The sequence below is a fragment of the Anthonomus grandis genome, chromosome 3 (assembly GCF_022605725.1).
Source record: "Anthonomus grandis grandis chromosome 3, icAntGran1.3, whole genome shotgun sequence".
Classification (NCBI taxonomy): Eukaryota; Metazoa; Arthropoda; class Insecta; order Coleoptera; family Curculionidae; genus Anthonomus; species Anthonomus grandis.
The window spans coordinates 18,198,600-18,225,460 of NC_065548.1; the positions used below are offsets into that span (position 1 = coordinate 18,198,600).

Below are 26,861 nucleotides of genomic sequence, written 5' to 3' on the forward strand. Positions count from 1 at the left end.
TTGTACTCAGTAGTCAAATTTGTCCAACAGACCACGATCAACCCTATCAAAAGCCTTCGCCCAACCTGCCACACAACATCTAACTGCTCTTTGTTGTCTATTTCTCTAACAGGTGTTTCATTCAAGATACTTCCAGAGCTTGATGACAATTGAAACATCGAGATGTTGCTGAAAGAAGCTATTCATGAATTATTTCTTGATTTGAAGAGTGAATGAACCAATGCATATTTAAGAGTTTCGGAAAAGCGTTTGTTTGTACTTAATGAGAAGCTAAATTTGCCTAACTTATTTATCAAGAGGCCTTGATCAAATTTATCAAAAACCTTCGCCCAATCTGCCAAACGTCTAAGTGCTCTTTGTTATCTATTACCCCGACAGCTGTTTCAGTCAAGATGCAAGGTTGGTGACAGCTGAAACATCTAGCAAAAAAACTACGTTGTTGCTGAGAGAAGCTTTCCATAAAGGGGATTAGGTATTATCAATTAGAGAATTATTTCCAGGACGCATTTTTTGTGGAAATACGTTTTTTTTAGACATACATTAAAAATTATTTTTAACAGAGTTTACAAGATTTTGGAAAAGCCCTTATAAATGTATGAGGGAATAAGTTAACTTAAGTTATCCTTGCCAATTAGTACATACATACATTTTCAGAAGCATCTTAGAGACAGAAGAAACTGAAAAGTAAAGGACTAAAATACTGAGCCAAAATATAAAGCAAATATGTCAGTTATTTCGTGGGCACCCCTAATGTACCCGCTACCCTTTAGCGTACTATAGCAGATTAGGGTAATCGATTATACTAGGCCGCATGCCTTTAATATTACTTCTTACTCTTGTTATCCTTTTTTGTCGAGTAATCGAATGTCTGTCTGAAAATAATTATTAACTTGTCACTATAAAGACGATAATTATTTGTTTTGAGAGAGAGCTGATTTTGTCTGATTGTAAATATACATATATATTATTGTTCAAAACAAATGTCCTTATTACGTTGCTAAATTTAAAAATTAACTATTGGAAGAGTCAGCTTTTTTGTAAGAATTTCCTGGTGGAGCGAATGTAGTCAGCTACAGCTGAAGTCACAGCTTACGAAGTCAGTGTAACCTATGACTTATGGCAATAGTACGAATTGTTATATCGAATAGTACGAATAGTATAGTACGAATTGTTATAGCATTTAATGCGTACCGAGTAAAAGTAGATCAAGATAGGTCTCTATAATTCGGATAAGCTGTTTATTACGCAAAAAAACTTGTAGAAAATAATAAGTTTTCTTTCTGCAAAATACATATGAAGATCATAACTCCCAAAAGTCTCCCGATTGATGCAGTCCACCTGGAAGGTACACTGAATTCCCATTCTGATCTCAACTCTATGTAGAATTTTACCGTACTGTAATAGGAGTAAGTCTTCTTGTTATTACCGGGTTCTCTTCTGCGTAGATAATTACCCTCAATTGCAATGTCTAATGCTATGAATAATTTGTTCATACTAATTTTGATATTAGATGAATTGCTACATCGACCAGTAAGGTTCACCAATTTACCAATATGCTCTTATTCTTGATTAATTAATACGGTATATGCATATCTTTAATAAACGTACTAATATTTTCTAATGGGGTACGTTCTATGCATTCTAATTCATAACAAATTAATACAACGCATATACATACCCCAAAAAGGTGGTGCTTCTTTCTAACACCTTGAGATATTATTTGTCATTGTCATTATAACAAATAATTGATTAACACCAATTTTATACACTTAATCATTTTTTAATATAGACTATACTTTATTATTAATAACTAAATGACTACAAGCAACAAAAAATGGGTTTCACCAAAACTCACTCCAGATTGGGCACACATTGATATCGGCAGAAGAAAATCCATATTTCGTAGAGTGGGAGGTATAAGAAAAATTCATTAGAGGTATTTTTTCTTTACATATTTTTTTTACTACAGAAAATGTCCATCCTGGTCTAATCAAATATATACGACCTAATGAACATTTTGTTACTGGAAGTAGCTACCAGGGTTTTTGGGATTCTTTAGGATTTTCTGGACAAGGTACTTATGTTTATCCTCATGGTAAGTATTGTTCTACGAAAGTAATGCAATGAAAATTATACGTAATAAAATATCTAATATTTAGAAATTTAAGATATTTCTGTAAATTCTTTTAGGGGCGATCTATCAGGGAAATTTCAAAGATGGTCAATTTCATGGAAGAGGTACTATATTGTACCCTCGTGGGCATAAGCTTAAGGGTTTATGGGAAAAGGGCAAACTAATTGACAAGATATTCGTATTTGGCGATGGCTTAGAAGTAACTGACCCCTGGACCTACTGTCAAATGCCTGATAGAAGGTAATAGCAAGTTAACTTATAATGCGGGGAAGTAGTACACGTACAGATCTTCACAGGCGATGAATAATATAAGTATAAGCTGGGTGATTCTCTTCTAAGAAAACAGTAGCAGGTTACTCGTATTCTTTCCTTTAATACTCCTTTTAGTAGTTTGGATATCGCTTTGGCTGTTTAAATCAATGTAGAACATTAGTTAATTTTTCTGCTCTCTGATATAATTATTGAAATATTGGCTCTAAAGATTGCCTTGGATCCCTCGTCACTAGGTCATAAATTATAGCAATATCATAGATTTTACCATAATTTTCCGGTGATGTTTAGGTAAAAAATATTTATAAAAAAGTATGTAGTACCAGCGAGGATGATTACTTCTTAGAGCTCTTAAGTGAATTTCTTTTCTTGATTGATTTATGTAGGATCTTAACTAAACAAGAAGTCTTACTAAAAATGTAAGACATTTTTGATAATCTGATAAATGATTCATCTGATACTGTTCTTTCATATAGGAATTTGAATGGTGGCTGGAAATTTGCAATTAACACCAATAATTGGCATTGCTTCAATAGAGCTTACCTAATATTCCTTCCAATATAAGAAAAACTTAAGATTTTACTTATTATCAATACTATATTATTTGATATAACTATTATGTTTTTATTTTAACAAAATTAACCAAACTTTTACATTATTTTTCTTAAAGATTTCAGACTGAGTTTAATACCGCCTTACGAGGCGCTGGCGGAGAATATTTGACAAACAAACAGCCAACTGTTGAAATACCTGAAGGCTGCTATGATACCATTGATGGATTTTATGATCCAGGTCTTCGAAGTGTCTTTAATTATCCCGAACAACCCGTCAAAATGTAAATAATATTTATTTCTCTTTTTTCTTTTGAAATGTTTTAAATACTACTATATTTAATATTAAATTATGTATTTCCAGAACCCATAAAAATGAAAAAGGAGCGGATTCCTTAAAAAGGTCAGTTTACTAAGTTACATTATTTTAAATACCGTGTTTTTTCTAGAGGTATTTCATTATTAATTACGATACCACACTATTTACTTATAGAATTTGCCAACAAGAAGAAAGTGCGACCATTGAAAAATTCTACAGAAAAGCAGAACTAGAGCCAATAGAATACAGACCGGACCTCTATGAGTACTGGACAACCGGATTAAAAGCCGAAGTTGAAAAAATTAAGACAGAATACCAAAATCTTAAAGAAAATAAGGAAGAAATCACAACGGTGAAAGACGAGGAATCTTTGAAAAAGTATATGGATTTAGAATATGAGCCAGATCCTAAAGTGACTGTAATTTACGAAAACTTTAAGTAATAACAACTAGAGGTGACAATGTCATATATTATTTTTAAGCTGTATATTTTTATATGTATTAAAAAAGTGAATATATTAAATCACACAGTTTCTCGCATTATTTTCAAGAAAAATTAAACGGAAACGTATATTATTAGGTTTTATTGAAAAAAAAAACTTCACAGTTATACGCAGACAAACACAATATTATCTTTTAAGTTCCTGGTCATTAACTAGAAAATGTTCTAACTCGCCAATAGTATATTCTAGATGGATCATCTTTTTCCGCAGGGAATCCTTTGGATCAGGAATTTGAATCGTCACATAGTCGGTCTTCTTCTGACGATTTTCTAATGCTTGATTCCAGATAGTCTGCCAGAGTTTGAATTTATCTGCTTTTTTCGTGTTTCTCAAGACTCTCAAAAACTCTTGTTTATCTGAAAGGAAATAATTGACAATTAAATAGGATCATGTTAATATAAATGTTGACATATTTAACATAATTAAACAGTTTTAAAAAGACATTTTAGAGTTAAATATATATATAGATACAAATAAACGTCGTCACAAATAAACGGCTAATTGTCCAATTTCAGAAAAGTACTTCTGCAGTATGAAAACTCGACTTGTAAAACCAGATATCCTTTAATTGTAATTAACATCTCAGCTTATTAATATCTAAACAGCATAGAGTACCACCTGATATTTTTAAGGAAGCATTTCAAGATTCTGTCATTGAATAGGGCCTAAAAGGCGATGATTGACTGGTAAAAATACTTTATCATTTCTTTATTTTCTTATTATTGGTATCATTTTTTAGTTTTTATGGTTTTGTCAATTTTATTACATTCAAAAACTATAACGAGATTCAAAATTGTAAAACTATCGTCCACGTAATCATCTCGTAATATCACATTTGTTTCTCGTAGACTCTTTTAATAATTGCAGGCAATAGATAAAAAATAAGATAGTAACATAGTAATAATATAATAGTATTTCAACTGCAATACCTACTGATTCAATAGAGACATGTATGCGATATTAGATAGTCTTTTGGTACCTCTGTGGGTGTTTGTCTATTATCTGATGTATATCACTAATTTAAGACTTAAACTTTTTTTCTTCTTTCTTTTCTTTCCCAATATCGACTATGTAGCCACCAGTTTCTGAACTAATCTATTTCTTACTAAATTAAATAACTCAGATGGATTAATTGGATATGTGCATTCCTAAATTCTTTCTTTACAATCTCTGGCTTTCAAGAATAACTATTCAAAATATGTCGGGTATTTATCATGTACAGGTTTAACCTAGGTTATAAAAAACTACCCAGAGAAAATATTAATCCCCAAAAATCTTATGCAAAAAATAGTCATGCAAATAATATATTTTCTTTTCTTAATAAAAACGTCTGTGCAAAATTGTTTACTTACACTCCCTCTTCTTAGAACTCATGTTTTCTAGGTGCGAGTCATAATCACTGGTTTCCACTTTAAAAGAAACTGACGACTCTTCAGGCCATCGCTGCAGTTCTGGATTGATGTAAGCCACATTGACGGCAGGGCCTTTAAAATAGTTTCGTTTAAAATACGGGATTTATTATTTTTAGAAAAATGTAGTTTGGAAAAGACATAAATCATACATGGCTTTTAAAAGCAGCTGCTGGCCGCTACTAAGAACAAGTCTCTTAATTTTTATATTATACATTTCAAAGTGGATAGACCATTAATAAATGGATATAGAGAACTTAGGAATACGTTTTCACCATTGTACAATAGTGCCCTCAGAGGTATGTCTGGCCTAAAGTGAGAGGCTGAGGGATATTATGATACTAGTAATGAAATAAGAGATCATATATATTCCCTTTAATCGCAATAATCAAACGATTCTACTTTTAATTTCTACTTTCCATAATCTGTGGATGCATTAAGTGAAAATATTTTCCGTGAAAAACTATCAGAACTGAACAAATTTTTATGCAAAAAGACATTTTTCAAACTTTAAACCAATGCAACCAATGACCCTCAAAACAGACCAAAATTGGTAGAAGGACAGGATTAGGAACCGAACTAAGTCAATTAACATTAATATAGGTATTGGCATCTTTTTAATGTTTTCCTCGAATGGAATAAATTATGAAATTTTTTATCAATAACAAAGTTTATAGATACAATTATTGGTTATTAAATGAGTGGCCTGGTGATTTACTATAGCTATACTGTGGCAGAGTTAACTAGTTTAATTGACTACATAATAAACTTAACCGCTAAATATAATTATGAGTATGTAATTTCAGGAAGGAATTACCCTGATCGATTTAATTATTGAGGATTTACAGCAGAATGCATATTGAAAGAATGAAAACCAGGCAAAAAAAATAAAGATTAAAAAATGATTTAACGTTAAAAGAATGTCGAAGACTGGAAAGTAAATAAAAATTTAATGAATTGTAACACCTATAGAATCTATAATAAATAAGCTAAGCAAGATTCTCAGTTTACTATATAAGTATATTCTGGTAAAATGGCCATCAATAGGCTGCAATATTTAAAGCTGAAGAAATCGACCGGAAATCTTATGATCACACCAAATTTATCCATCTACTATGGTCATACACCAATCTATCTATGATACCATGGGAAAGTGGCTGTTAATCTACGAGGCGTGTTTCAAAGAAAACAGTTAAAATATTAAAATATTAGCTTTGAAATGGCAGTATATTTATGTCACAAGTTGACCTTTCGACGTTGAATTTCCTTACGAAAGAAAAAACGCTTCGAAAACTTTAATGCCATCCAAAAGGCTTGTACCATCCCAAAGATGTATGGGTTGATGATGTACTCATTTGACATGTTTTTAAGATCATGCAAATTGCTCTACTAAGTTCGGGAAGGATAAAAAATAAAAAAATTGTTTTACAAAAAAATTGTTCTTATTTTTTTTTTAATTTAAAAAGAAAAAACTTTAAAACATTCCTTGTATATATCAGGAGCAATGTGCATTCAATGCAGAAATAAAAAAGAAATGCTACTTGCAGAAAACATAGTATAAAGGTGGAATAGTATTGCATAAAGTACTCACTTTACACACTTCCCAGGGTGCGTAAAGTTTCACAAAGTAATCTCAAGTTTATTTGACATTTATTTAAAAATGATTTGACGTTTTTTTACCGTAAATTCGTTTAAGTGACATTTTTACATCAATTTGTAGGATATTTATGAGTTTGTACGTACTTTAACTTTAAGCACTATTATTCATTAAGAATTTTCATTTTATTAAATATTTACTTATTCTATAAAAATATAATTACACACCATGCCTCTTCTTAAGTCTTGGAATTAATGTAGGTTGTCTATACCGGTCCTTGACGGTTTCATGATCTCTAGATCTTCTAGATGCTGAATGTCTAGGTGAACCTTTAATTGTTTTTTCGACGTTCATCGACAACTCTTCCATAATTTTCTGTAAGTCGTCTTCACTTCTCCTTTAAAATTAGTAAAAGACGATTAATGTGTATTATTTCATATATTCCATTTTAGTTACTGATTTACCGCCCAATGTTTATTTTACCTATCATTAGACTGAGGTTTTTCCCAACTCTTTTTTAAATTTTGCAATGTTTCTTCCAATATCTGCAACAGTTTATTTTTTAAATCTCGACCCGAATTAATAACATCGCCACCCCATTTTAATAGGCTATCGGTGGGTCCTGTAGACCAACAAGGTTTCGGATCGTGTTCCTTATCAGAAGGCATCTTAAACGTATTGTCTATCAGCACAGGATTTACGTGGTAGTACCGATGCTTATCAGTGGGTGGTGGCTTGTATTTCGAAGAATGGGGCATTGCAGGTTCTTTATACGAAGGATTCTAAAGTTATATGGATTTAAAATCTTAATTTACTAGAATTAAATCACCTTACAATTAAATTGCCCACATGTCTATCTTCTGTTGTGTAGTGTGTAAGTTTCGATAAGTGGGTGACGAGTTTCGTAATAATTTTTTTGAAATAATCCTTTGGAACTGCTCGTTCTTCTTGTAATAACATTCTTTTTTCTAATTCGTTGATTCTGCCATAAAGAAGCTTAAATATGGCCTGGCAGTCATCGTGGGCTGAGTACCTGCTGGTAGTACCTGCTAAGTCTTCTGTTTGTTTAAAGCTAACCTGTAAATATAAATCTTTACAAAGACCGTACAAGTACAGAAAATAATCAAATTAAATTGTTAAATATCTCCGCTTTAAACATTCCATGGTATAAATAAAATAAATTTACAAATTCAAGAAAAGCGTACTCACTGACTTTTTCCTACTCGGTTTTCTAAACCGTATTGTCGACTCTTTTTCTTCTACAGCAGACGGAATAGGCTCAGTTGCAAATGGTTTCTTTTGAGAATCAGATAGGATTCCTACTATAGCGCAGTTTTGACAATGGCATGGTTCCTCTTTCTTATTATTATCATAATTACATCTTTTTTGGTTTTTACATGCAAACATGGCTCTGATGTTTTCATGCGTGTTTGGTGTGGTATAAACTTGTTGAACTGGGTTCTTATTGCTAATGTTTTTATTGCTTCTTCTCTGCGCAAATACTAGATAAGAAAATATACTAGATAAATGACATCATTAAATTTACCTGTGAATACATAGAAAAAACAGCAGAGTTTGAATTATCCGTTATACGTCGTATATCTCCATGTTCTAATGCCAAAGAGGATTCGCAGAATCTCTGCTTAGATTTTGAAGATAAGCAAGATTTTTTTCTCAAACAAGATTTTCTTTCGTCTTCTTTGTTGGTAAATTCACTTATGTCTCCAGTTCCAAATAGTTTTTCCATGAGTTTGCGTTTGTCCGGTGGTTCCAATTTCATAGAGTTTAGTAGTTTTTTAACTTGCTTGCCTTTTAAAATTTGAGTTTTGGTAGTGTAGTCATCGAGTCCTTTAGGCTTGACAACTGTGACATCTAGAAGAGCCGATGGACATTTTTCAGGATTGTTTATTAAACTTCGTACCTAAAACACAGATGATTTCTTTATTGATACGTTCAAAATACTCCTTTTTAAAGTAATATAATGAAAATTATAATTTTATTTCAAAAATAACACTTTTCACAAGTAAAGTTAGAGTTGAATCTAAGTCACGAAATAATAGTGGTAAACCCATTATGGAAAAAAGTTTATTGAAGAGGTTGTATGGGGGTGATTGTCAAGGTATCTCTAGAGCCAAAGTTGGACACGTACTGGTATAAGAGTGTTGCAGCTGACGTTAAAAAAAAGCTATGTATAAGCTCAGTAAAGTAGCAAATTGTAAAGAGTAATGAAAATTATAATTTTATTGGAAAAATAACACTTTTCATAAGTAAAGTTAGAGTTGAACTTAAGTCACGAAATAATAGTGGTAAACCCATTATGAAAAAAAGTTTATTGAAGAGATTGTATGGGGGTGATTGTCAAGGTATCTCTGGATCTAAAGTTGGACATGTACTGCTATAAGAGTGTTGAAGCTGATGTTAAAAAAAGCTATGTATAAGCAGTAAATTAGACGAAACATAAATAATAGTCAAAATACAATCCCTCCTAATCAAAAGTGGCGCACAGGCAATTCGTGGAAAGAGACACGTTTAAATACAGAATCGTAAATTAACTGGATCATCGGGATACGAAAGCTTAGAAGGAATCATAGTTTTAATATAAAATAGATTTCCAGTACTTTCTCTTCATATAGATATAGAGTAAAAAATAGAAGAATATCCAAAAATAAACTTCCATAAAAAATCTCTTTAGGTTGCCAAAGTGCCACCTGAATAGGATGAGATCACAGAGTCTAGCTTAAGAGCAAAAGCCTACATAATTCTTACTTGATTCTATATATGCACAATTTGGCTTATGAGCAAAACCTTCTATAGTTCTAGTTTATATTATGTATACAAAAAATCGTACAACAATCGATCAATGACAGATCTGTGCAGGAGGGAGTTGCACTCTTCAATTAAAAATAAATCATTGTTTTAATGTATCTATTGTAAAACATGATTCTATCTTTCTTTAAGATACCAATATAAACGAGGCAATTCAATTAATGCGTCAAGCTAGCTATAGACCTAACTCATTACTTTCTTGTGTATCTAAGGCAGTGGAAAACTTGGCTTAACATCAAAAATGTATCACAGATAATATCTTTCACTTTATTAAGTCTACTTAATCCCTGAATGACCAAATATCTACTGCAGCAGTTCTCTGTGATCTGTCAAAAACATTCGATTCTGTCACAGAAGTTTACCAGAGAGACCATGTGTCTGAGAAGACTTTATCAATGTTAGATCGTCATAAAAGGAAATAGTTTCTAATGGCATACTTCAAAGGTCTATATTAGGCACAAAACTCTGCTTCATTTACATTCATGAGTTCCAAAATGTTGTATCTTAGTACAGACTTTGCTGATGAATACCCACCACAATGATCACATAGTCTTTGAATCAACTTTCCTTAATCTATTAAAAAAATGACTTTCATTTGAATTCTTTAGATAAAAAATGAGCTTTTGGGCTGTTATATATAGTGAAAAGGCTACTGCTATAGAACTTATAGCTAAAAACAAAACTTTAAAATACCATATTCGATATGCTATTGAAAAAATACCATCATATCGTAAAAGAGGGTTAGCACATTTGGCAAAACAAGTTTGTTTAGAAGCGGATAATATATAGGAAAATTCTTTATTCATCAAGCAATAAATAAGAAAAACGATAACTAGGAGTACCTATATAGATATTAAACCTGATTGAAAGCCTCAAACCTGATGACCTAATTAGTGCAATTTATTCTTGCTACAGTTTCAGTCATGATTAGCAAATATGAAGATTGACCAAATCTACTGATAATAATTGAGCAATCTTACTTACCCTAAAAAATACACTTAATACAATTTTAAAAATTTTAAAGAGCTATACGTATTTCTTATGTAACAATTCATTTTTTAACTATTTTTTCACGAACTAAAATTGTTTTTTTACCTCATCATCGAATTCCACTTCCAAAGAAACTTCAACGTTTTTCGAAGGTGTCTCCACGGATCCAAATTTATTTGCATGTGTATAGTGTGATTTTTGACTTCTTACATCTTCATCTTCAGTATGAAATTTAGATCTATGTTTTTGCATCTTCGGCCTTTTTTCGGCGAATCATCCTGAAAAATCCAGGCTTAAAATCATTTAAAATTTTATAAAAAAAAATACAAAAAGTTGCGATGTGTCAACCGGAATTTGGCACATGCAACCACTTTATTTACCTGTCGGTATTTTACCTGTGGATGTCAGTTAGCCGATTTTTTGTTGACAGTTTTATGAAACAAATCTACAAAATGTCTACTATTCCATGTGAGATTATCGGCACGGGAGATGGGGAGGTAAAAGAGGTTGCCAAGAACGAATGCGTCGCCACCAAAAGCATCGCCAACGATATTGTTTTGGAAATTGTTGACAATGCTCTGGATCTTGTAGATGATAACTCCGTGTTAAATAAACAAAAGAGAATGGATAATAATCCATTTGAAGAATATAAGAAGGACAAGCGTGGTGACGAGAAAATATATGCTAAAGAGAAACCTACATCATTAATTGGTAAGTAGATAAGATATAGGTAATAGTTAACGTAGTAAGAAAACAGAAATGTCTTGTTTTCCCATGCGGTTTGATTCATCCACATCAATTCTTAGTAATTTGTGATTCACAAATTTAATAAAAAGCCGATCAGTATATAGATATTTATGCTCTGTTAGAATAGATGTCATAGTTTTGAAAGATTCCTATATAAGGAGAGTAAATTTCGGCTGCTTTTAATTAAATTCTCGCGGAAATTTTTGATTACAACCAGATCATTACCTAAAAATTAGTCTGAACAGGTTTGTTTGTCTCTGTGGTATTTCATAGCCTGGTTTCTAACTATCAAATGATAGAATTCGCTTTTTCAGTTTTACACAATTAGCTAGTTTTGGTCTTTCAGCTCTATTGATACTATATGGTAAGTATACAGTGAACGGCAACAATATGGAACAAATTCAATAAAACATAAATGAGGGCGTATTCGAAAAAACGCTTGCACACGTCGATTAATATTTTTGATTGCGCATTTTTTTCAATAAAAATTTTGAATACAGGGTGTCTCATATAGCCGTGGTCAATACCAACTTTCTTATTTTAAATGAAACAAAACACTCTATATGTGATTACATTTTTGGATTCTACACAAAATTGTAAACAATTTGATGTATCACATGCCATACTTTTATTCAACTGTTTAGTTTTTTTGTAAACAGTTTGTACTTTGTTTAATGCAGAATATCTGGAAAGATCCATTACAAGTATAGTAAGTAAAATTGGAAGAACATTTAGAGAAACAGCGACAGTGAAAAATCATATACGGCCAAGTCGTCCAAAAATTATTGAAAATACAAGATTGAATAATTTATTAGAAGTAGATGATAATCTTCATATTTCGTCTTCTGAAGTAGGCTTAAATTATATTGTTAGCCAAGGAATAACCTTGCGTGTATTGAAGAAAGAAAAGTATCATCTATAGAAACTTAAATTACTGCATGAGCTAAGCGATGATGATCCTGATCGTAGACTAGAATTTTCTGAAAATTTGATGAAAATGTGTAACTTAAATCCATCCAAACCTTTTTTTTTCAATCAAATTCTTACCGGAAACCGATAATTAGAATTTCTTCAAAATGACTCTCGCAATTACATTTCCAAATCCAAATCAGCTTAATATGCCAAATAGATCTATTTGATTCCAATAGGATGGTGCTCCACACCATTTTGCTCGTCAATTGCTCTTCATTGTAAACGAATATTTAAATGCGATATTTCCCGGACAGTGGATTGGTAGGAGGGGTCCTACGGAATGACCTGCAAGATATCTCAGGCCTATATCTCATACCCCTGGATTTTTTTAAGGTATATAAAATCAAAAGTTTATAAAAAAAAATCGCGGAATTTAGATGATCTAATTTGCAACAAAAAATATTAATCGATGTATGCTGGCGTTTTTTGAACATGCTCTCATTTAGTTTTTATTGAATTTGTTCCATATTTTTGCCATTCACTGTATTAAACAACAGAGATGTCACCTTAATGAGCGTTAGATATGAATCTCTATCCAAGGTAATCAGAACCTGCGTATTTTTCTGCTACGATACGTTAAAAGTATTAATGAAGAAAGTGTTTTCTGTGATCAGAAGGCTCTTCCGTCTCTTCATCAGTCTTTGATATATCTCTCTATCGGATCGGATCGAATCATAAGATACTAAACAGGTAAGGTTGAAATCGCCACCTTCCATCTTTTTATAAGAATATCAGAAATAACCGAAATATATTTTAGCCGGTTAGTCGAAAGTCGGCTTGGCCGGGATAGACATTACATGCAATTCGCTCTTTATCTTCCATATCTCCTTAGCATCTGATATCTCCAATATGTTTTTCCTCATTGTATTTAATTGAACGTGGGCACGCTGTTTTCCAATTTTCGTCTCGCAGTTGACGTTTCTGAGAGCTGAAATATATTGAATCAGCTGAGTTGGATTGTAAATTATAATTTTCTAGAAATTAGACGGAATTATTCAGATCACTTAGCTATTCATCTCCTTATTGATTTAAATTTAGCTTAGATTCTAGTATTAATATAGAGCAAAAGAAAGATGTATCCAGTCTATCATATCTTTTTCAATAATTATTTTTTTAGGCACGGGTGACCAAAAGAGTAATGAAGCTTTTGAACCTCAAGAACCTACTACCTACCACCCCCCAGTAGAAAAGAAAAACCGTCTTACAGATTTAGTCAAAAACTCAAAACAACTATTAGCCAAAATTATAATGAGTGATAGTAAAGTGCTTTTACAAGCGGAAAAAAAAGAAGATGAGAAAGTTATGGAGGTACAGGGCAAATTTATATTCCAGTCAGATTTAAATAAAAATGTTTTATTAATTTTAATTTTAAGGTCATTGAACTTGACTGTGTTCAACTTTCCGACATCCCCTATAAGAAAAAAATTAAGATGAGCCCAGAAACTATCCCACTGCCAAAAAACGATTCGCACGAAATCCTAGAGCCTCCACCAACTGACGATTCTATGGTTGATATAGGGCTGAATTCATCTACAGAAGAGCCAAAGAAAGAGGAAGTAAAAGAACGAAAGCGCATGACCTTTCCAAGAGCCAGCGGTTCTAAAGCAAAAGCGGCATTCGCCGCTAAATGTAGAACTTTAAAAAGAGAAGCGACCAACTTGAAGAAGAAAAAGTGGGATGTCAGTAACAAAATTGTAAACTTCTTTAGGAAGAAGAGAAGCATCAAGGATGATGGTGCATCTGGATCCAAGTCGACCCAAGTAAATCAACATAACTTTGAGAAGGTTGACGAGGTTGAGAATAAATAAAACTCTTTTGTAATATTTCGAAACATTTGTTTACCAAAATGTAATATAATTTTGGTGGCTGTATATTAAATATTGGTAAATTTACGTTATTCATCATTTGTTTTGCATTGTGGACATGTGTTTGAATAAATGAGGACTTTCATGGCTTAAATCTGTTGGCCTAGAATAATATTGGTCTATGTTGTGATACAAATGCTACCAAATTCCTTTTGAAAAAAAGAAATGTTTAAAATCGAAATGGAGTTGAATTGAATTGGTGGCTAGTTATTGGGACTGAAGAAAGGTATGAGAATGAAAAAGAGGTATTTGGAAACCGAAATATCGTAAAAGCATCTCCATATTAGACCGGTGAATTAAAAAATCTAATCATAAAAAATATAATCAAGGTCTATAACTACTCTAATTGTGAGATAAATGACGATGGTTATGAAAAACAGAAAAGATTGGGGTATTCTTATATGAAACTGCTTATATCAAAGTGAAATATTTTCACAATTTATCATAACTCCAACGATTACTTTATAATATCTTTATGTCTTTACGAAGCGAACGAAATTATAATCACGTATCTTTTCCACAGCTTTGAAGAAGGATAAAGTTTGACAGAATCACAAAAAAGTGGAGCTTGGACTTATTCCAGTGTAGAGACTAATTACTTCTTCTAATAGTATAAAAACCTGAACTGTTGCGTGATCTATAAGGTGAAAACTTTCTGATAGTGTAGTTATATTTTTTAAAAAATAGATGGAAAAATTAGGTGCTGGAAAAAAACTCATTTATTTATTAATCTAATTCTAATCTGTTAAAAATATTCCCATTTTTGAAAACTAGACAATTATAGAAAAATCAAGCTTTTCCAACGATTATTATATTCTCCTGTTCTTAGTAAATTAAAAGGAAGAAGCCAGAAGCTCGTAGTCCTATAGATCCAGTTACTTCTGAGTTTTTTCGGGATAAAAAATCATTGAATAAGTAGAATTTTAGACCTATCTTGTGGTAATTTCCACACCACTTCTCTAGTAGCAACACAACATCAATCATTTTATCATTTAGGCGAGAAAAACTTTTCATTAGTTTAGATAGAATATATAAATGAACATATTTTATGTCTAAATATACTTAAGTCCTAGGAAAGGTAACGATTTCTTTATCATCATTTCATACTGTCGCCCAAAGACGTCAGTTGAAAATACCATTCCTATAGATTTATCTCAAATTATAAATACCATCTCAATATTTCTCAATAATGGAAAAATTAAACTCACTTTATAGGTTTTTTAAAGTTTATTTTTTTACAATAATAATAGACAATTAAATAAAGTTAAAATTTAATAAAGAAACAACAAATGTTGTAAGATGACATTAGCAAAAAAATATATAATACAAGAAAGTTTTTAAATGTGGCACTAGGGTAAATTGTACCGAAATACAGCTTTCCTGATTTCATGTTGTAGGATGGTGCCGACCTCTGGTTGATGTTTGACTTGTAAGGCTTTATCGTGTCAGTTGACCAAGTTGCAGCAACACTTATCAAGTAACTAGAAATTTACAATAAAAGTATTAAAATAAATAATAAAAATTACGATAAAAGTATAATAATTTGGATGTTAATGGTTTTGCGAAGAATCATATATTACCATTAAACATGAGGCTTTACAATGTTTAACCAAATAATAAGCTGCGTCAAGCAAGTAAAAGCCTTGGCATAGGTATTAAGTGCATTGATAGCAATTACAATTTTTGGACATATCCTATTGTAGAAGCATTAAGCGGAAAATATATAAAAATAATGCACAAAAGTCACTGAAGCGAAGGAGTCACAAAAAGGCGACCAGGCCGTAAACATGTCACTACTTACTTTAAATATAAAAATAACTATAAATAGCTTCTTACGCCATCATCTTTTTAAGGAATGCTGAAAATTATTAAAAAATACTTGTAGCTACTAGAAAGCCCCTAAACATGTTATATTTTAAAATTATTTTATAAAATCGAGCATCTATATCACTATGTCTTATCAATTTGCTAGACTATGTTAGATATTGTTAGATTTTTTTTACCGAAATGTTTACGTTTTTGCCTAAATGTTCTTCAACTTTTATAGTATTTATTAAAATTTAAAAGTGATCTACAAATTTAAAATTCCATTTAAGGTCAAATCAATTAATTATGAAATGATATTTTCTATGTATTCCATACTATTTTATTATTCCAAGCCAAATAAACTTACGTTCGTAAGGGATGAAACCATCATCATCTTCTTTGTCCATACAGTCAGCTAAGACCTCATCAGTCTCGACGTCTGATAACCTTTCACCTAAAATATTAACATTTCATTAATTTCTCATAGTGCAACCAATAAAAATGAAACACCTTAACGATTTAAATGAAAAAAAAACTTACCAAGTGAAAGAAGGGTGTGTGCAAGTTCAGCAGCCATCATTTTGCCGTTTTCTTCTTTGTCGTAGAGTTTCAGACACTCAAGGAAGTCCTCGAAGTTACCCTGTTCTTTGTCTTTCTTCACTTGGCTGAAGATGGGAAGGAATTCATCTACTTTCATTTTCTTTTCATCTATAAATCAAAACATATTCTTAATCATTGTGATAACTTAGACGGGAAACCATAAAATCCTTACTCTTCTTTTTGGTTCCTCCAAGTTTCTCAATCGTGGCAAGGGTTGGGTTCAGGTTCAGGGCGCGGAGCATATCTCCAAGATTGACGGCGTCAATTGTGCCACTGCCATCGAAATCGTAGATGGAGAAAACAAAGTTAGCCCCTGAAAATTAATATTATTATTATAAATAGGTGATTAAATTTAATTCTGTCTGTGTTTACTAAAGAAAATGTTTTAAGAGAAGCTAAAACTAAAAAAATATTAATAATAAAAACTTCTAAAACAGGAGATCTGAATATTTTAAAAGTATTTTTTAAGTTAATGCGATGAATCATTGAAAATTAATAATATGAATAAAAGCAATATGAATAACCCCAATAAGGATACTTATATATGGAATAAATTGAAGGATGGTAATGGTGTATTTAATTCTTGTATTTCTGAGTTTTGTGTTCAATCATATTATCATTAAATACAAAACATTCAATGCAACGATATATTTTACATTTAACTTAATTTGTTTTAAGGTTATGTTCTAAAAAAAGTTTATAAATGAAAGAAGCAAAGATGTAGAAGAAACGGTTAACATATAAGTCTTGACTAAATTCATTTATTTCAAAACAATTAAAAACAAAGATTTAAAATATTGCTCCCAATATTGAAATAAAGAACAAATTTATAAACCTTAGAATATTAAAAGTTTGTGTGCTGTTTACAAACATATTCATCGATTCTCTTCAAGTTTTCAAAAGAGAAAATTTTCAGCTATATATCAACGCATATAATAATGTTAATTTAACTTATTGGTGTTAAATATTGGATTAACAATAAAAAGTAGATATAGATATATCTTGTTCTAACCGCAAAAATAAGATCTTCAAAGCAAAAAAAAATTATTGACATTCTTATTTTTAAAACCGCTTCTAAAACATTCTTCTAAACACCGCAAGCAAAAACTAATGTCATCTTGTTAAAGGGCTTTGTGTTTACATTAGGCATTTGTTCAAGTTCTGCGTTTTTTCTTTACTTTTTGTTTTAAAAAGGAAAAAGATCTCATTTGAGTGTTTTTCTGAACTCCTACGATGGGAAAAAGTTTTGAAAAACCGTTTGTGCAGCACCATAGAAAAAAGGCGATTCAAGCCGATATTTTCACAAGTAAATACCGATACGCTCATAAGATCAGAATGCTGTCATCATAAACGTAGAATAATAAAAACTTATTATGAAATCTATAATAATTATAAAATATTTAATTTCCATAAAAATGCTTTTTATTAAATAGGTACCTTTACTCTAATGAAGTGCGTTAAAAAAACGTATAAAGAGTTCATAAACGTAATATTAAGTAAAATTTAAAGCATAATCTATTATTCATAAATATTTATCATGTACATTTTTTTTGACGACGTCACTGGTAAAGATTCCTTGTGTTGGTCGAATCAACAATGCGATCAAGCGGCGTTGCGACGTTGTTGGCTTTTTCTCTAATATACGTTATCTGCATTCATTTAACTTTGAATATTGACTTCTTTATAGAGTATCTTATCATATTTTATTAAAGAGGAATAGTAGTAGTATTGTTTGGTGCCTGTCAAAATAAGTGACAAATTTTAATGATATTCTAAAGTGTTTTTTTGACGTTTCTACATAAGCATTTGGCGTCATTGCATCAGCGGTGTTAAAAGTAAACAAACTGCCCATAGTACAAAGGCAATGCTAATTCTAGCCTTTTAATGTTCTAAGGTATAAACTAAAGGAAGCTTATTAATGAAGGTTGTGGAAGACTGAGAGCAACTAAATTGATGCCACATTTCTATCTAGGGTACTAATTCTGTGACAGACACATAGTACTTTTAATAAAGAAAAAGGTGAAAATGGTGAAGGAGGATTCCAGCTAACCAAGACTTATCCCAGTTTTGCATATTCAAATCTGGAAATGATCGTTAGGATGACATGATTGGATGCAGTGTTCTTTGACTCTTTCATAGTAGATTAAGTAAACAATATAAAATTAATTTTAATGCAGCGAAATATTTTTTTAGGAAACAAATTGCTAGGTTGATACGATCCGGTATCTGATGTAAAATTAAAGATATTTAAGTTTCTCCCCATTCAGAGTTGGTGCAAACAGTTCTGTTTTAAGGTAAAGTAATAAGCGATATCTATGGAAAAATACAGGTACTTTACTTTTACTACATATTAAGATCGATCATAAAAAATACTGACATAGATAGTGTAATTTACTGAACTCGACTAAATTTAAGATTCTGAAATTAAGAATCATTTCCCTTTTTTTTAATTAAGGAACTTAAAGCGATGAAAATGGAATAAGTTTTATGGAAAGTAAAAAATTTGATGTAGTGAATATGAAAACTGAAAAATATAATAACTGGTACAACTTCAATATTTTCATTAAAATTATAAGAATCGAGTAGACAATAAAAAAATTAAAGAAAGAGTAGACAATATATCATTTCAGTGAGTTTCAGCTTATTTTAGTAAAATATCTTTAACTAGCCTTACAGGCAGTCTGATTATTCTCAGTCAAAAATTACATTAAGTTATCACACGTTTCAGGTTTTTGCCTTCTTTTAAAAGACCCAATGAAAATAGAATAAAACGTGCTTATATAACGTGTGATTATACTATAAATTTTCGGAGGAAATCGGATTGCAATCCCATTGCAACTGCATCCCACATTTCAAAATATTGTGTTCTTGGTAAACAGAAAATAAGAATAACTTGAATTATACTATATTCAAATTTTCACAAGTCAACGTCTTCTGCATTAAGATATGGAAACTTGACGGTGAAAATTGAGCTCAAACTCGCAGCCCTTAATCTAGATCGTAAACAGAAGGCAAACGCGCTAATTAACAAAAGTTTATATGAATTTTATAGATAAAATCAATAAAAATATTCATTACTTTTATAACTTTACTTTAATTCTTTAGCTTTATCAAAAACGCTTCATCTATCTTGTATTGCTTAGCTTCAGTAAAATGTAGTACTATTTTTAAATCGTGGTTTAGATTGACTGAGTAGGAAGATTTTATTAATTATCGGTGTTTTAATTTTTATATTTGAATTTAAAAATATTATGTAAGGATGCATTTATAGTAACCAGAAATCTGATGGTATCAATGCAGACAACTAACATTTTGAAACAAACCTCTAAATAAATTATAAAATTTAGTTTTTACTATTATAGTATTCTTTTACCAAAGTCTTAATTAATTATGTTTTTGTTCATTTTTAGCTTTGCTTTTTTATTGAATATTTAATATATAAAAAACCTGGGTTAAAATTTTAAAAGTAGGCATGAGTAGTCACTTTTGAATACAAATTCGAAGAATATTAAAATCGATAGGCCTACTACTTTGGGAGTAGCTGAATTACCAAAATAATAACTTTTTCTCAATTATATAATAATTTCTTACATCAATTAAAAATAATTCTTTCAGCTACAATAAATTTCAATGATTTTTCATGACTGTGAAAATAATTTAGGTCACTATGACGAATCCCAAACAAAAACAACTGCCAAGTTATTCTCGGCCAACTTTTCTTTCCTAATCTATTTTTGTTCCGAGCGGGCCACGATTCCATTCGGATTTCTAGGTAACCTTATATGATCTGTTGCATAAGAGTAATTTTAGATTTTTAGTTAAAATTTTTGTTTCTGGCCACACCACCATACATAATAAATTTTGCCTGTTTGCCACTTTAAATACTGTACTCAATTAGGGATGTCAGGTTAGACGCACTTACGTCATCCTTCTAAACAATCTCTATAAAAAAAACATTTTTAAATGAGAAAATAATAGCAGAAAATTTGTTTGTTGAATATTCTATTAACAATGAACAATTTTTGCTTCAGTTTTTTTTTTCTTAGCATTTTATTGTAGTGTCGTTATTGATTATTAAAATAAAAGATTTAAAATTGAAAAAATGAATTCGGAAACTTTCTTAAAAAAAATTGGTTTCGCTTTATCTTATTTTTACAGAGATGATTTATAGTACTAGAACTGATATTTTCTATAAATATTTAAATGAATCTGCAGTTTCTTCGAAAATGATATTTACAAACATCGAACGTCAGTAGTACCAAAATTATAAGATTCCAATCATGTAATTCAATATAAATATTTTCTTTTGAGATCCAATAAACATTTTAAAAACCAAAATATCGTAGTGAGCATAAAAATATAAGATAAAAAATTATTCCCATTAGGCAACTTCTCTTAGATATACAGATTATTGCTAATAATATTCATAGAATATAAAAAAAAGTAATTATTTTATTATTGAAACACGGTTTATTTCAAGGTATAAGTGTACTCTATAAGATTCGATAAATAACAAAATTTTGATAATTATTTGACTAAATCTGCAATTAATTCCAAATGAATTTTGGCACAAATAAAGCGTAGCAGGAAAAATAACGCCTTTTATTCTGAATTACGATTTAACAGCTTTAGAATGCATATATTTGTTGTATATTATACGAAATTATAAATATTCTAGGGTATTAAACATCCTCCAGAAATATTCATAGAACATTTCTAATTTTACTTCTAAGATATTCAGAAAGCAGATTAGAAAACCTGTAGTTGTAAAATATATTTTCTTTAACTCGTGAATAAAAATTTTCAACTAAGTTTCTTGTGATATACTTCTGGACTTATGCTGTGTTATGGTGCTACTTATAGTCGTTTCAGATTAAATAACTTTTACGCTTAAAAAATAGAAATGATTTTACAGAACCTTTAAGGCACTACTGCCAGGAAAAAATTATATATTGCCTGAAGAAATTATATTTCAATAAGAAGCTGTAGAAATGGTTATCGCAAAAAACTTTAATGAATATTTTATTATATATATAATACAATAGTAGTGATAAAATTGTTGATATTTTACCTAAGTTTGCATGTGTAAAATAATATCCACTATAGTCCTATGGTTGGAACCTTTGGTGTGACACTCAAATCACAACCGACAGTTTTGAGTTTTACCACGAACCGAAACTCTTTATTTTACTCTCGATACGTGATTCGTTCATTCTCCCGAAGATGCTAACATCGTTAGCGAAACATGCGTCGAGAGTAAAATAAAGAGTTTCGGTTAGTGGTAAAACTGTCTTGTGATTCGTATATCCCCTATAAAAATGTGAGGAATATTGAGACCCAAAAAATTTATACAACTTCAAAAACTTTAGACCAGCTTAAGCAACTTTCATTGATTATTGTATCCTTTGATTAAAAAAGAGTTTTAGTAGACGATTTTCCAGATCATGTAGCTTAATAAGACCTCTTCAGTATACAATTTTTTTGTTAAGAATTTAAAAAAAAAATTCCTATTAGCTTGCTCCTTTTTAAAATATAATATGTATAAAATAGATGTTTGTTTGAATAGAACAAATGTTTCATTACAAGAAAAAAAATTGTAAGTTAAAAAATATAAGTTACAGCTTTTATATAACTTTAACTTAAAGAAGTAAGAAGCGAATCTAATTAAAAATAAGAAAAACAAACAACAAAGAACTATGAAAAAACACGATCCAACAAAATACAGTAATGCATTGGCTGAGAAAAAGAATGCATATATTGCTGTCAACTTTGGGTAAATAGTCTAGTTTGAGTACCAAACTTCACAATCTAAAAAACATTCTAAAGTCGGTAAGAAAAATACACTTAATTGGCTAAAAGTTGTCACTATCTGTGGTTTATCATACTTAAAAAAAAAACACAAAACTAAGCCAACACTAGTGACGTACAAACTCACTAAATTTACTTCTTTCCGTCTTTAACAAAACATTTTTCAAAGCTCCCTGAGATTTATCGAATAAGGTTTCTAATATATTACATTTTGAAAGAATTTATTTATACAACTTTCGTTTTGCAGTTAAAGAAAAACCTGACGCTGGAAATGTTATTAAATGATATACATATACCCATAATATTTCTTAAATATATATTTAATGGTTTAAGTTAGCTATCGTATCTCAACATGGGTAGCATTCAAAATATTAGTAGACTAGAAATGGTTATACTTTTAAGTAGTAATTTATTATTAAATGAACATTCTCAATAGCATGATGATTCTAGAGTTCGCCCGAATTTAATCCTCTAGACCTTTTGTCTTTTAGGTTTATATATTCAGCTTTCTATGAAAATCAAATACAAGTACAGTATATCAGCTAATTCCATTATGTTATGTTCAATCTATTGCATTCTAAAAAATATTAAATATTATTCTATTTAAATTACAGGGACAATATTTATAAGGACTATTATATTGAATTTCTTTTAAAAGACCTGCCATTACTAAATATTTATTTAATACGTTAATTAATTTTAAATTTTCTAAATTTCTCTCTTATATATTTTTACTCAAATTCAAATACATGAGGCAAAATAAAAAAAAAATTACTTACTTTCAACGTCCCTAGCGCTTAGGTCAGCCTAAAAAAAATAAAAAAAGTATTAAAAAACTTGTAATAAAAGTAATTTAAACAAGTATCAAGAACGACGTCACATATAACATATAAATTTAATTAAGACAGCACAATTAAAATAGTAGATTAAAGCAAACGATTTTTTTGCAAATTCGTCCGAACAAGAAACTTAAAAATAAATTTACAAAATTGAAAAGTTTTGTGTGGGCTGGTTTATTTTAAATAAAAGTATTCTGAGAAATACGTAATTATAAAAACAGAAAGTTTGGCAAGCAGCCAGCCGATGAATTTTGCCTTGGATAATTTAACTTATGTATTACAATAAAATATAAAAAAAAAGCAAGCACTTAAAAGATCTTATTATTAGCTAAAATATAGAATTGAAAAGGTTATATTTGTTTGCTAGGACACATTCTAAGAACAGATAGGAAGCACAAAAAGACGAACACAATATTGGGTGCAAGGCACTATTATAGACACATCACAATTTGAACAAGAGACATCACGAAAATCACATAGATAGTATCACCAAAATATCCAAGTACCTCCGACCCTGTCCTAAATAAATAATAAAACTTTTAAATTACTTTCAAAATAAATTTAAAAGTATTTAAAAGTTGGAACGCTAGCAGTACTATTTTTGTTTTGTAGACTTTCCGTTTCCAATACTTGATCGCTTTAACGTAAGGTGCATCTGATAACGTTATTTTAGGTAAAGGTATTTCGGGCATTTTAGCAGCATATTCCTTCCGTTCCTTTTCATTTTCTTCAATTTCTTCCGCTATTTTTTTTATAAAGTCTTGTAAGTCTCCCGAAATGTCTACAACCGATTCCTTTCTATTTAAATCTATAGGAGGAGGTAAAAGGCCACTAGAGCCAGCAACCTCCGTTTCTGTTTCAGTATAAGTTGCCATAAGTATCGAAATTTATCAGAGGTTTGAGAATGCACTACTATTAGAGACCGCGTGACGTCACACTAACAACCACTAGTAAAAGGTACGCTGTTCTGGTGGTAAATTGCGAACAAGTGACCAGGAAAATTGTTGGCAGAACATCAGGTATTCGCGATGTCTATAATTCTAATAGTTGACATTTTTAATGAGACCATAAGACATATTAATGGTTAATATTGTTTGTGAATGACGGTGATGGATAGCATACAGCTGTCTAGACAGCAATTATTTTTTATGTTTTGGCTCGTGGACTCATGTAAAGTATAAATATATTTTTTAAAACATAAAACGTAATCCTGGAAATAAATGACGAAAGTAATTAATTTATTTGAAAAGAAGAGTTTAGAGTGAGAATTTTAAGTTAACGTCGTTATCTTGAAGTATTAATAGATCCTAATAAGTAAAGAATCTTTTTTATCAATAATACTTTTGGTCTCTTTAAAATTGTTTTTTATAAAAGATTTTTAGTTTTTGTTTATGTTTACCAGGACACAGATTTACTGAACATTAACTAGCCATTAACATATTGACAAGAAAATTAGAATCAAATATTATTTTTAAGAATATTAACTAGTTTTCTTTGATTTACACATATTGAGCAAATTAAAATACTTAATAAAATTTAAGACTATATTAACTAAACCATTTTGACTTTTTTATTCTTGAGTATTATTTATTAAGCTAAAATAGTCTTAAAATTATGCCTAAGAATATACAATATTTATATACTACTGAAGCATGTCAGAAAATATAAATCTTCTTGATTTATGAATTTTCGTAACTTGGAAAAAGATCCAGAAAAGTCCAATAACAGTAGTTTTAGATAAATCGAATTCTATCTATGAAACTAATAAAAAACTATAAAGGCAATATTTTTCCCAAATCTTTGGTACTGTGTAAAACTGACTAGTTTTGAATTTAAAACGATTTTCCAAAAATGGTTATGTACATCCAACGAATTGTGTAATCCAATTGTCTGTAAGTGAAGCTTTTTAAATTTAATTTAAATGTCCTCGAAAGATTTTAATAAAGAATTTAATGTCGCTGGTATAAGCATGAGATACTTCAAAAGCCTTCGTTTTTATTTACAAAATAAATAATATTTTCCATTTTATTGGAGTTTATTAAATGGGAATTTTGCATGATTATTTGTGTAATTTTAAGAATTACTGCTCTTTCTATGGCTACTAAAAAATTTTCAAGACAAATGCTCATTAACCCAAAATAATTGATTATTCCTTCAAAAATTGCAAAACCCGTTTCCTGATTTTAGTATACTTAATCCGATACATTATTACAAAATTTGTAATTATTCTGCCACAATTTCCCTTATCATAACCAAAAAACCACCATAAATACATTAAAAAATAAACCAAAGAAAATTCCAAAAAAGGATCGTATTTCACATTCGCGACCACCAACGCCGCGGCCTACTCCCGACCGAACCGCCTGCACTATTTTGGATTTCTCTCAGGCCTTTGACGTGATTTCGGGCAAAGTGCCAATCAATTTACGCGAAAATTTGCACGCGTTTGTGCTTGAAAATCACTTTTCAATTAAAAAAATTATATATATTTTTAATAAGATACTGTTATAGGGTTCAAAGGTACAATGGATTTTACATTTCAGGGTAAGGGCACTAAAGTCTATAACAAAAACTTGTATAGGTACTTACCATTGTGTGTGTATTGTGCTGGTGACTTGCCTTCTGCCAGTTAAAACCAGAAGTGGAGTATGAGATAAAGAGAGGTGCGAGTTTTATGGGGGCAGATGGCGCTGCGACGACGTTCGGCCTGAAACTGAAACCGGGCCCGGGAGGACGCTTTTTGCGGTCTTGGGGAGCGTCGGCGTCGCTTATCAGGACCGTATTTTCGTCAAATTATGTGTACTTCTTAAATGACTCATTGAATGGTAATCTAGCCTTTGTAAATATTCTTGAAAAACCATCTTATTTGTCAGGTTGCCTTAACCATTATCAAAAAAGCTGCCAAGAGTCACTATAATAATTATAATTGGCCTCTTTATTTATCAGAAGCCCAAGGATATCAGGAGGCATACCTATGTCAATATTCATCCTATGTGAGCTATTTTAGCATTAATTCAGATAGTTTATCTAAATAATTTTACTGATCTGAAGTCGATTTTTATCAATTTATTAATTGAACCTTTGTTGAAAGATGGTTTTAAGACTAAAATGACCTACATCTTTAATTTCCAATAATTCAAACATTTTTTATAATTGGATATTATATTTGGAATGGGAAAATCTACCGCAGATTTATAGAAGATAAATATAAAGAAATATTTATAGAAGCATTATCTGTGAGTGTTTTAGCAAACCTGAGCTAGGCTTTCGATACAGATGAAAAGCTTATTATACAACTTGATTACACTGGCATAAAGCTGGCTGTATGATTTTAACCTAGAATTCTTAATCGTAAATTGTAATCCTATGCTCAGAGGGTGTTATTTATTCAGAAGTGCTATCTTCCGCTATCTTTAGCTGGTTGTGACATTTTGATATAAAAAATTGTTAAAAAATTTATTTTATAAAGAACTGAAGAGGAGACATCTGGAAAATTCTGCTAACCTTAGCAATTAATCCAGATTTTTGGCGAATTTATTAATAGTTCAATAATTTCCTTTGCTTTTTCACATTTTTCCTTTTGACCTTTTGTTAATTTTTATGATCATTTCTTAGATACATATACC

The 26,861-nt window shown here is 30.4% G+C and overlaps 4 protein-coding genes across 5 annotated transcripts; 2 read left to right on the top strand and 2 right to left on the bottom strand.

The window, feature by feature from the left end:
• Positions 1-1,721: 1,721 nt before the first annotated feature.
• LOC126734166 (MORN repeat-containing protein 5-like) lies at positions 1,722-3,806 on the top strand. The gene is made up of 6 exons (XM_050437700.1): positions 1,722-1,914; positions 1,970-2,095; positions 2,191-2,374; positions 3,075-3,239; positions 3,320-3,358; positions 3,449-3,806. The coding sequence occupies exons 1-6, from the start codon at positions 1,815-1,817 to the stop codon at positions 3,714-3,716; spliced, it is 882 nt and encodes a 293-aa protein (XP_050293657.1). The 5' UTR covers positions 1,722-1,814; the 3' UTR covers positions 3,717-3,806.
• Positions 3,807-3,842: 36 nt separating this feature from the next.
• LOC126734366 (uncharacterized) lies at positions 3,843-10,969 on the bottom strand. Its single transcript, XM_050437957.1, has 8 exons — positions 10,704-10,969; positions 8,329-8,703; positions 7,992-8,273; positions 7,617-7,859; positions 7,266-7,564; positions 7,010-7,179; positions 5,129-5,260; positions 3,843-4,132 (listed from the first exon to the last, which is right to left on the bottom strand). Exons 1-8 carry the CDS (start codon positions 10,848-10,850, stop codon positions 3,903-3,905), a joined length of 1,878 nt encoding a protein of 625 aa, XP_050293914.1. The 5' UTR covers positions 10,851-10,969; the 3' UTR covers positions 3,843-3,902.
• A 5-nt stretch (positions 10,970-10,974) lies between these two features.
• LOC126734367 (uncharacterized) lies at positions 10,975-14,218 on the top strand. Its single transcript, XM_050437958.1, has 3 exons — positions 10,975-11,309; positions 13,435-13,625; positions 13,691-14,218. The coding sequence occupies exons 1-3, from the start codon at positions 11,000-11,002 to the stop codon at positions 14,123-14,125; spliced, it is 936 nt and encodes a 311-aa protein (XP_050293915.1). The 5' UTR covers positions 10,975-10,999; the 3' UTR covers positions 14,126-14,218.
• Positions 14,219-15,390: 1,172 nt separating this feature from the next.
• Positions 15,391-26,012, bottom strand: LOC126734118 (myosin light chain 1-like). Of its 2 annotated transcripts, XM_050437650.1 has the most exons (7): positions 25,825-26,012; positions 23,176-23,203; positions 16,761-16,901; positions 16,529-16,696; positions 16,356-16,442; positions 15,984-16,040; positions 15,391-15,663 (listed from the first exon to the last, which is right to left on the bottom strand). In XM_050437650.1, exons 1-6 carry the CDS (start codon positions 25,825-25,827, stop codon positions 16,015-16,017), a joined length of 453 nt encoding a protein of 150 aa, XP_050293607.1. In that variant the 5' UTR covers positions 25,828-26,012; the 3' UTR covers positions 15,391-15,663; positions 15,984-16,014. The 2 variants fall into 2 exon arrangements, with proteins under 2 accessions (XP_050293607.1, XP_050293606.1); XM_050437649.1 differs by lacking the exon at positions 15,984-16,040 and having other exon boundaries at positions 25,825-25,964.
• Positions 26,013-26,861: the final 849 nt, after the last annotated feature.

Coding starts and splice junctions, on each gene's coding strand:
- LOC126734166 (XM_050437700.1), top strand. CDS start 1,815: ATGACTACAAGCAACAAAAAATGGGTTTCACCAAAACTCACTCCAGAT. Junction 1,915..1,969: donor CATATTTCGTAGAGTGGGAG/GTATAAGAAAAA, acceptor TTTTTACTACAG/AAAATGTCCATCCTGGTCTA. Junction 2,096..2,190: donor TACTTATGTTTATCCTCATG/GTAAGTATTGTT, acceptor AAATTCTTTTAG/GGGCGATCTATCAGGGAAAT.
- LOC126734366 (XM_050437957.1), bottom strand. CDS start 10,850: ATGCAAAAACATAGATCTAAATTTCATACTGAAGATGAAGATGTAAGA. Junction 7,180..7,265: donor AAACCTCAGTCTAATGATAG/GTAAAATAAACA, acceptor CTAATTTTAAAG/GAGAAGTGAAGACGACTTAC. Junction 5,261..7,009: donor AAGACTTAAGAAGAGGCATG/GTGTGTAATTAT, acceptor ACTATTTTAAAG/GCCCTGCCGTCAATGTGGCT.
- LOC126734367 (XM_050437958.1), top strand. CDS start 11,000: ATGTCAGTTAGCCGATTTTTTGTTGACAGTTTTATGAAACAAATCTAC. Junction 11,310..13,434: donor GAAACCTACATCATTAATTG/GTAAGTAGATAA, acceptor TTATTTTTTTAG/GCACGGGTGACCAAAAGAGT. Junction 13,626..13,690: donor AAGATGAGAAAGTTATGGAG/GTACAGGGCAAA, acceptor TTTAATTTTAAG/GTCATTGAACTTGACTGTGT.
- LOC126734118 (XM_050437650.1), bottom strand. Junction 16,443..16,528: donor ACACACCCTTCTTTCACTTG/GTAAGTTTTTTT, acceptor TTAATATTTTAG/GTGAAAGGTTATCAGACGTC. Junction 16,041..16,355: donor TGGTTTCATCCCTTACGAAC/GTAAGTTTATTT, acceptor AATAATTTTCAG/CATTCCTTAAAAAGATGATG.